The 9,465-nt window shown below is 36.7% G+C and overlaps 1 protein-coding gene and 1 long non-coding RNA gene across 2 annotated transcripts; one reads left to right on the forward strand and one right to left on the reverse strand.

Annotated features, from left to right (window-relative positions):
• Positions 1-3,507: 3,507 nt before the first annotated feature.
• LOC126700103 (uncharacterized) lies at positions 3,508-4,189 on the forward strand. The gene is made up of 2 exons (XR_007647006.1): positions 3,508-3,644; positions 3,963-4,189. It is a non-coding gene; the product is annotated as an uncharacterized LOC126700103 (long non-coding RNA).
• Positions 4,190-5,316: 1,127 nt separating this feature from the next.
• On the reverse strand, positions 5,317-9,203 carry LOC126700098 (myrcene synthase, chloroplastic-like). Its single transcript, XM_050398094.1, has 7 exons — positions 8,855-9,203; positions 8,483-8,750; positions 7,125-7,497; positions 6,597-6,815; positions 6,376-6,514; positions 6,017-6,265; positions 5,317-5,916 (listed from the first exon to the last, which is right to left on the reverse strand). Exons 1-7 carry the CDS (start codon positions 9,095-9,097, stop codon positions 5,614-5,616), a joined length of 1,794 nt encoding a protein of 597 aa, XP_050254051.1. The 5' UTR covers positions 9,098-9,203; the 3' UTR covers positions 5,317-5,613.
• Positions 9,204-9,465: the final 262 nt, after the last annotated feature.

A 9,465-nucleotide genomic window follows, 5' to 3' on the forward strand; every position in this document is an offset into this window, starting at 1 on the left:
ATAGTGGCAGTCAACTCACGCGGCGTCCCAAGGAGCGCTATAGACAAAGTGGTCTTGGCTCAACTTCCAACGTCAACTGCAGCCAAAAGACTGAAGGAGCCTCGTAAAGGCGCGCCTCGATCTTTGGGGCGTCAGAGAAGTACTGCATGGCCAGAGGTTGCAGAAATATCTCTTAATCCGCGGGTTCATTGAATTCGCGACCCAGGCCCGCTTTGCATAAAGGCCCAGAGACACCCTGTTCGGCACCTCGGGAAATGCCTAATGAAAGGGAAAACCAAGTACTAATGCAGACATTGGTCTTGGACAGAACCTAAGGCTTACATGGTCCTCGGACTCAAGCTAAAAGGGAAAACCAAGTACTGATGCAGACGTTGGTCTTGGACAGAACCTAAGGCTTGCATGATCCTCGGACCCAAGCTAAAAGGGAAAACCAAGTACTGATGCAGACGTTGGTCTTGGACAGAACCTAAGGCTTGCATGATCCTCGGACCCAGGCTAAAAGGGAAAACCAAGTACTAATGCAGACATTGGTCTTGGACAGAACCTAAGGCTTGCATGGTCCTCGGACTCAAGATGAAAGGGAAGACCAAGTACTAATGCAGACATTGGTCTCAGACAGAACCTAAGGCTTGCATGGTCCTCGGACTCAAGCTGAAAGGGAAGACCAAGTACTAATGCAGACATTGGTCCCGGACAGAACCTAAGGCTTGCATGGTCCTCGGACCCAAGCTAAAAGGGAAAACCTAGTACCGATAAAGACCCAAGTCTCGGACTCAAGCCTAAAGGGAAAAAGTCAAGTACATAAGATAAAACGCATAAGTCTTGAACAAAACCCAGGTTTTGCAAAGTCCTCGGACTCAGGCTGCTTGGGAAATCAACTGCCCGAATGAAGAAATTTCTCGGCTTAAATACTGGAAAGGGTTAAGTCTCGCGTATCATGAAAATAGCAGAACAACCTAATGATCGTCAACCTAAAGAGGCCATTCATCCGGTGGGTAACACGTCCTCGGATAGCTACTTCTTACATCTTATCGAAGCATTTAATACCCATCACGGCTAATTTTAAGATAAGTCTCATTCCTCACTGGTCGGATTGCCATGTTGAATAATAATTTTGTTAAAGTCATCGTGGCATCTTTTTATCAACGATTACTTTGGCCTTATTTATTATCGATTGAAATGCTATACTATTACGCCGAGCAGCGCTTCCACATTTGTTAAGATATATAAACAAGACATACAAAATAGAGTAACAATAACTTTTATTAATATGAAAAATTGTTACAACGTACAAGGAAGGGCTTAAACGAGCCTATACAAAAAATGAACTGCTAAAACAGTAACAACATCCGTAACACAAGTAAACCATCAGGTGTCTTCTGAATTCGCCTTCAAAGTCTTTCTGAAATCTATGCCTCAGTACTGCTCATATCAGGAGAAGATCCTTATACAAAAATAATGAAGGAGAAGGAAGAAGAATTAGAAGACATGGAAGCACTTCAGCAAGCTCTTGTCACTGAAGAATGCAAGGGAAAAAGAAGATGGAGGACATGAGCGGGAAGGAGGAGAAGAAGAGGGAAGCAATGAAAAGAAAGTAAAAGGAGCAAAAGAGGGAGAAGGGGAGCCATATTAGGTATGCTCATGAGAGAGCGGATGGAGATGACAATGGAGGTTTTCGACTCAGTCACACCAGAAATGGGGTGTGACGAGTCCCTGCTTCGGATTTTGGCTAAAAGAATGGGGAGGCAAATCTTAAGCCTCCGCCACCCTTGCCCTGACCGAGCCATCTCAAGTTTTGTCAGAACATGGCATTTCTGGGAAAGGCAGGATTTGTTCATGGTGGATTACTATGAGAAAAGTATTATTGAATAGGGAGTAACCGGATGGAGGAAGTGGATTCTGAGAAGAACGTGAGGGATTCAGATATGAGAGAGTCACCCTCTGTCTTCTCTCTTTATATAGGGAACGAAGAAGAGGGTATGTGACACATTCAGATCCCCAGGGAAATCTAGAGTATAACGCGCCGTTTCGTTCTCCCACACCATCAGTAACCGTTGCATCTGGGAGGCCTCGTAAATGGGAAGACATTAAAGACACGCTGCAGATAACCACACAGCATAACGGCAACGTGTGCAAATCCAGGAAAAACAGCTCGTAGACCGGTGCGTTCCTTGTGGAGGGGAAGAGTCGCCAGAATTGATCAAGATCCGAAGAAAGTGAACGGCAATAAGGGCTTGACATCATCAAAATCCACCTGTCCTACCATGATGTTGGACAGCAGGATTTTAAGGGGCTAATGTGGGGTCCAATAATTTATGGGTCCGGCCCACATGCTTATGGGAAGCCCACCGGTCTTAAACTGAAGAAGGCCAGGGCCCAAACTCGAAACTAGGAAACATAAAAATAGCCCGAAGACATAGCCGAGGACGGTTTCGTCCTCGGCAGGCCCAAAACCTCAGGGATAGGAATGGAACACGAGTAAGCTAGAAAGATCAGAAAATATCCTGGGGAAGTTGTCTTTAATGCCCTTCCCTGACATGACACTGCCCCTAACAGAGCCGGGATCTTAGGCTTTATGGATCATCTACAGTAATTTTGGGATTAGATTGATGGGACAGATATCTGTCCTGGAAAGATCGACCCTACACGTGGACGGGGGACAACAAACGTAGGCTAGTATAAAAGGAAAGGTAAACTAATAAGGAAGAGGGTCTCCCATCTAGCTTCTGAAAAAGACTTGATGAAAGAGAATGCCTGGAGAATACACGCCGGACACCACCTAAAAACCCGCCGACGGGTAACCAAGGACAACACCATCGCTCCTCGGACATGATCCGAGGAGCCAAATCCTCCTAAACACAAGATTGAAGGGCCTGAATATCCAGCCCAAAGCTTTATCTCATGTTGGTTCACCTAAAGTCCGGCCCGAAATGTCCCCCTGTGATCCAACGCTGGCCTTTTAATCCCACTCTCTACAAATATTATTGTGAGGGACTTTCCGTGTGCGAGCCCAACATCGTTGTTGGGCCGTTAAAGATTTTGTGCCCTTACAACTAATTTTTATATTAATGAATTGATATTTAAATATATAAATTGCTTAGATTTAATTTTTGTCTTAGGCCCCATAATATATAGGGTCGGCCCAGTAAATTATTTGTTCACGTTGCTATTAAATTTGATTTTAATTTTAGTATTTATTAGTTTATGCTTCAATTTGTTAATGAGAAACATGTTAGATTGGTCGATCTTAATAAAATAAAGATTATAGTACTCAAGTTTGTAAGTGCATTGATAACATTTTTATAAATAATATACTCTTATTTTGCAAGTTAACCACTCATTTATTGTGATAAGGAATTGGGATGGTGTGTTATGGACTTCAATATCTAGTATTAAGGTAAACCATATTGAAATTAAATTCCACTAAAAGTTCCAAAACATATAAGGGTCCAATTAATGTATGTTCTAAGAAGGCATTTGTGGAATATGTGAAACACCACTATTTTGATTGGATGTTTCACATCAAAAATCCTATTTTTAAGAAGTACACAAAGAAAGAAGATCATTACAAGAATGGTCTTTCCTTCATTCCTACACCCTTTTGGAAAAAGATGGTGGATAAATGGATGGATGGAGAATGAGGGGTGAGTATAAATGAAATACATGTCATAAATTCTCTCTATCTCTCTTGCACTCTCTCTAACCATTATTTGTGGTTTACATTTTTCACAATTGTTATATTATTTTAATTTATATTTAATTTTGACAGTGGTTTAAGTAATCAAATTAAGTTATTATTATTGTTAAATTTAAAAAAATATATTACTGTTGTTTATGATATATTATATGATTATATTTGATATAGTAATATGTGTACTTATTTATTGAAGCATTGATACAAATATAAATTCACTTTAATTGTTTCATTTTAACTCTTGTTTAACGCTTTTTCTTTTTTAAAGGATGGTACTAGCAGAGATGAAGAGGACAACTCAAACAATAACATGGAGGTTGAAAGCAACTTGGAGGGTGACCTAGAGGAAAACTAATATAGATCTTTTCATAATTCTAGTTGTTTAAAACAATATTTTTATGTCATGGTTTAATTTCAGGATTTTTTTGTATATTCTATATTATAAAGTTTGAACTTATAAGAATTTTTATGTTTCAATGGATCAATTTTTAGTAATCATTGTACTATTGTAAGAGGATAGTTAAACAAAAATGATATAAAATAAACTAAAAATATTTAAATAATAAAATATTTAAAATAGTATATAAAATATTATCACTGACATAAAAATTTGGTCATAAATAACTTTATAGTGACAACAAAGTCCCTCGCAATTTATAGAATAGCGACGCCATTTAACCCCTTGCAAAAACGTTTTAAGTGACAACTTAACGTTGTCACTATTATTTCTAACTAATTGTGAGGGGTCAAAAGCCCTCACAAATCAATTTTAGCGACGACACTATTTGTCTCTAAAAAATATATCGTCAATTTGGAATTCACAAATAATTAATTGTGAGGGTATGAAGGTTCTCACAAATAGTTGTTAATGACGACTGCTTCCCCTCGCTAAAAATAAGTCGTCAACTTTTCTCGTCGTTTGGTAATATATTTGTGAGGGGAAATTTGTTCAATAACGACGGTGGATTGCCCTCGTAAATTATCTATTTGCAAAAGTATGGTCGCAAATTCTCTTTTAGCAAGAAGAGCAAATACGACGGTCTTCGAAGGCCATATGCCCTCGCTAATAACCTTTTACGGTGATATTTGAATTTTTACGAGGGCATTTTACCCTCGCTAGACTTTTTTTCTTGTAGTGAGTGTTGACAATAGATCTATGCTTCACTTTGGTGACTGAACGAGCAACTGTAGGTTGATTTTGGGAGCTCTAAGAGAATAAATTGTTACTGAGATAAACACAAAAGACACCGGTAAAGCATTTATTGCCAAGACACCCTATGTAATAGGCATCAAAGAATGCATTAAGTAGAGGAGATAATGACTGTGTAACTAACAGTGTGCCTTTTGTCTAATCCTTTTTTTCCGAATAATCTAACTTTTTGCTTTATTTAGAAATAAGCTAGTTTTTAGCTTTTTATCATACATTTGACATAAAAGTTACCAAAAAATTATATCTTTTGATTAGCTTAATATTATGCAATTAAGCTACTGAAAATGCACTAACATAATTTTTTTTTTGAACTTTACCATGACAAAACTTTGAGATTTGATACTGATTTGTTGTGATTTAGGGCTAGCAAAAACACTTTTGCACAAATAAGAAAATAAAGCAATTAGACAAGAGAACAATATTTAACATGGTTTGCCCAACTCCAAGACTACGTCTACATATAATTCCAACCAAGTTCACAATGAATGATATGGTCCACAAGGATTACAATTACATTCAATCAAACATGGCAAACTAAATTCACAAACTCTCACATACTCACACAAACAACATTCCCAAAACTCATCGACATAAGTAAAACACTCACAAACACAAACTAACTCACTCATAAATCTCAGAGGTAATATGTAATACAATTGATGAATTCAAACTTCAAATCTGCATCCTTATATATCAATAATTCATCATGTCAATCTCTATGTAGTGGAATGGGCTGAACAAATAATGATAATAAACAATCCTTAGTTTCGTGATTTCCAACACCATGTCCATCTCCATACTGGTACATGCAATGGGCCACCCTTACAATGTTGAATATAATTTCAATAAATGTGTCGGAGAAGGGAGAAGTCTCAGCTCGTTCTTCGTTTATCTTCTTCCATATTGCACTAATCAAACACCTAATGTATTCACAGGCATCTTCTTCACTAGCACCAGTTTCATTCATGTAACATTGAATTGATTTAGGGACATCACCTCTTTCTAACTCAAACTGATGCAAAAAAAAAAAATGAAAAGATCGTAAGGGTTTAAATTAATAACTGTATGAAATTTTGGTTGATGATACTCTTAGGATAGTGTGTTCTACATACCTTAGATGTTCCAAGATCATCTACAAGTCGTATAATCATTGATGACCAACGTATTATGTTGGGGCATTCTTCGAAGAAATCTAAGGCTTCCTTTGTTATTGGATTTGTGGTTGAAAAATAAGTATTCAATAGTATAGTTGGCACTGACACTGATACCCATGCATTATCAAGGTATTCTTGAAGGCTAGGGGTATATCCATTATAGTACCACTTTGCTTCCAACAAATAAGCTCTACATAAATTTGCCCACTGAAATATTTATGAAGGAACAATGAATTAGAGCTAGTATAACATATCATGGGTTCAAGAAGAAGATATTAAAAGATTAGTATAGATGAATTTATAAGTCAAGGTCATACTGATTTTTTAAAATATTGAATGATGTGGAATCCTTGTTCCTTAAGTGTATCAAAAGCCATTTCATTAACTAAATTTTGTAGAGCGAGGAAACACATCTTCATATAATCTGGGAGCCCATCCATTGCATTGATATTCCAACTGAAATCACAAAAAGTTCACTTAAGTTATTATGTCAAAGATAGCTTTGAAGCATTCAAGGCCTATTTCTATTAATGCTAACCTCTCAACAGCATCTGTGAAGAGCTCAAGTTCATCCAAAGTGCCATACACATCATAAACATCATCTATTACCGTAATGATTAGATTGGCCTTTGTTGAGATTCTTCGAGAATAACCAAACCGAGGATGAAATGTACACCCCACTGTCCAGAAGAAATTCTCTGTCAGCCTATTTCTCACAAAGCTTAACTTTTCTCCCAAGCCAATGCTCCTCCACCAACTTTATTTGAAAGAAACAAGAGAATGTCAATTTTCTTTTTATTTCAATGCATTTTCTTACCTTTCGAATAAGGTAAGTTAAACACTAGCTTTAATTTTAAAATTTACGCTATAACTAATTTTATTATTTGTTATTTTTTGCCATGAGATTTTATTTTAATTTTAGTATTTATCAGTTTATGCTTCAATTTCTATATAGTCATCCTTCTAACTTGGAAGTTCCAAGGGTTGTCAATAAATATGTTACCAATCAAGAATTATATATCAAATGAAGCTTAATTTATAGAATGAGAATTAACAAGCTTTTGACCTTGTCACTTGTTTGAGATCTTCCTGGTGGGTTGCTTGCACCATGTTGAAATCCAGTTTTGCAAGCTCAAGCAAGATAGGGTTCATGTCTTCTTTGCTCCTATATACATCAATGAACCATCTCGCTTCCACTCTTAATATCCTCCAATGTAGTGGAAGCTCCAAGGCATGGCTCACCATGGTAGAAAGATATTGATCATTATTATGGTTGACAAATTCTTGGAGATGTTTTTTTGAGAATTCTCTTGCTTCATCCAAGCTATTCTCACCTTCTATAGAAAGAAATGAGGCTTCATACAAGGATAGCATTCCCTTGGTATCATCACAAAGATATCTCTTAAAACTCCCTCCCTCCATGAAACTATTGAAAAATTCTGCACTCAGCAACCCAACAATCATTAAAGGGAGTTCTAAGGGCTCAAGAAGCATGTTATCAAGTATTGAATGTGTAATTATGATGTGTAATGCACTTTTTGAGTAATGTTATAGTCACAAATTATTTTATAAATTACTAATGCAGTTGGTGATTATTGGTATGTGAAAAATTATGTTAGTGGTGAGCTTAGATGAAAATCAGTAAAAATTTGTCACATCAACAGTTTGTAAAAATGTTGTAAAATAATTTGTGCATGTAGCATTACTCGCACTTTTTTTATCCCCATCGAAATGTATAGTCATCTAAGATTCATTGATGCACAAAACCAAATTCAAGTAAGTTGTATCTATTTTTATTGTTTTTTGTGTAGTAGATGTCATTAGTAAAAATTTTAAATAAAAAAAAAAATTTATCAAATAAGGAAGTGACAAGAGAATATTTTGTATAGAATAGAATAATAGAAAATAATATATGTGGTCGATCTTGACTGATTTATTAAGGATCTATAGTTGACCCCAAAAAACTTGGGACTAGGTTGTTATTTTTGTTTAGTTTCTAACAAAAAATTATTAAATTTACCTTAATTTGTGCACTTTTGGGGTCTAGTCACATTTGTGCTTAATTACATCCTAAAAGGACTACTGAAGTTGCAATTGAAACTTTTCATAATAATGATCCACCTAGTAAACATCTGATGTGGGATTCAGCACATGCCCGCACAACATACACTCTAACAATCCAATCCAATCATATTTGCACAATTTGGGGTATAAAAACTTAATAGTCATATCACTAATAGAAATGGATATGGTCAATATAAAAATGAAATAAAATTTGAAAAACAAAAAATGAAAATTTTGAAACTTAAAATCTCAAAATGAAAACAATTCACAGGAGGGGGGGGGGGGGGAAGTGCACCGTAGTTTAAAAAAATTGGTTAGTAATAAATATCCCACTATGAAATCAAAAAATTTCTTAATTACCTTCGGACACCTTATATCCATGTTGTCTAAGCAGTCGAAATTTAAGAGCTGTGGCATATAAATTCTCCTCCTTCCATGTATCACCACAATGATCATTGTTGTATAGAACTTCCAAGATTCTTTTTATTTCACTCTCAAAGTGGTAAGACAATCCTAGTCTTTGCAAAATATCTATTAGCTTCAATTGCTCTAAAGGATCCACCACTTTGTGAAGCATCATCCTCACTTTTTCCTTCAACTTGTTAACTTGCCCTGTGTACTCTTCTCCCTACATCACAATATTATAATTAACATGACCCCAGTGATCAGTTTCCAGTAATAATTCAAGTACTAGTAAACCTAACAATGAAAACAATACTATTATGTACGTACCTGGTATTCACTTCTCAGTGACTGAATGTAATCGTAGTCCCAAATGGGAGGTTGGTAATTAGCCGATCGTCGAACAATATCAGTACTACTTGAAATTTTGTTGGAGACCTTGCACTGGACAGAACCAGGAACAATGTCCCTTTTGCTTGTTACAAGTGATTTGAAATGGATGGGACCTTTAGGTGGGAGAGCTGCTCTTGGGAAATTGCAAATAGGGAGTGAAGCAAGTAGGTTGAGAGCCATTGACAAAGGCCTAATTTGATGAAGCTTGATATGGGATTTTGGCAGTTGATTACTTGGATTTATATATTGCTTAGGAGATTCTCATCTGAATATCTATCTGTAGGGGATTTTTCCCCCGCAAGCCGTTTGTCCTCTTTGGGGAGCCAGGCCTGCAAGGTTTTGTTCACTGCCCCGAGTGTGGTGTTTGGGATTTTCACCTCAGGCACTTTGGCCGATATTGGCTTGACACCCTAGTCCCACATCGGTTAGAGATGCGCCCCATTCAAGGTTTATAAGCTTCTGGAGCAACCAAATGCAACCGCAGCCGCAGCCGCTGCCTAATCAATTTATTAAAATAATATAAATTAAGCAAGAAAGATAAGAGAGAA

This window comes from Quercus robur, chromosome 9, assembly GCF_932294415.1.
Source record: "Quercus robur chromosome 9, dhQueRobu3.1, whole genome shotgun sequence".
NCBI lineage: Eukaryota > Viridiplantae > Streptophyta > Magnoliopsida > Fagales > Fagaceae > Quercus > Quercus robur.

Coding starts and splice junctions, on each gene's coding strand:
- LOC126700098 (XM_050398094.1), bottom strand. CDS start 9,097: ATGGCTCTCAACCTACTTGCTTCACTCCCTATTTGCAATTTCCCAAGA. Junction 7,498..8,482: donor TGGATATAAGGTGTCCGAAG/GTAATTAAGAAA, acceptor TGCTGAGTGCAG/AATTTTTCAATAGTTTCATG. Junction 5,917..6,016: donor ATGATCTTGGAACATCTAAG/GTATGTAGAACA, acceptor TTTTTGCATCAG/TTTGAGTTAGAAAGAGGTGA.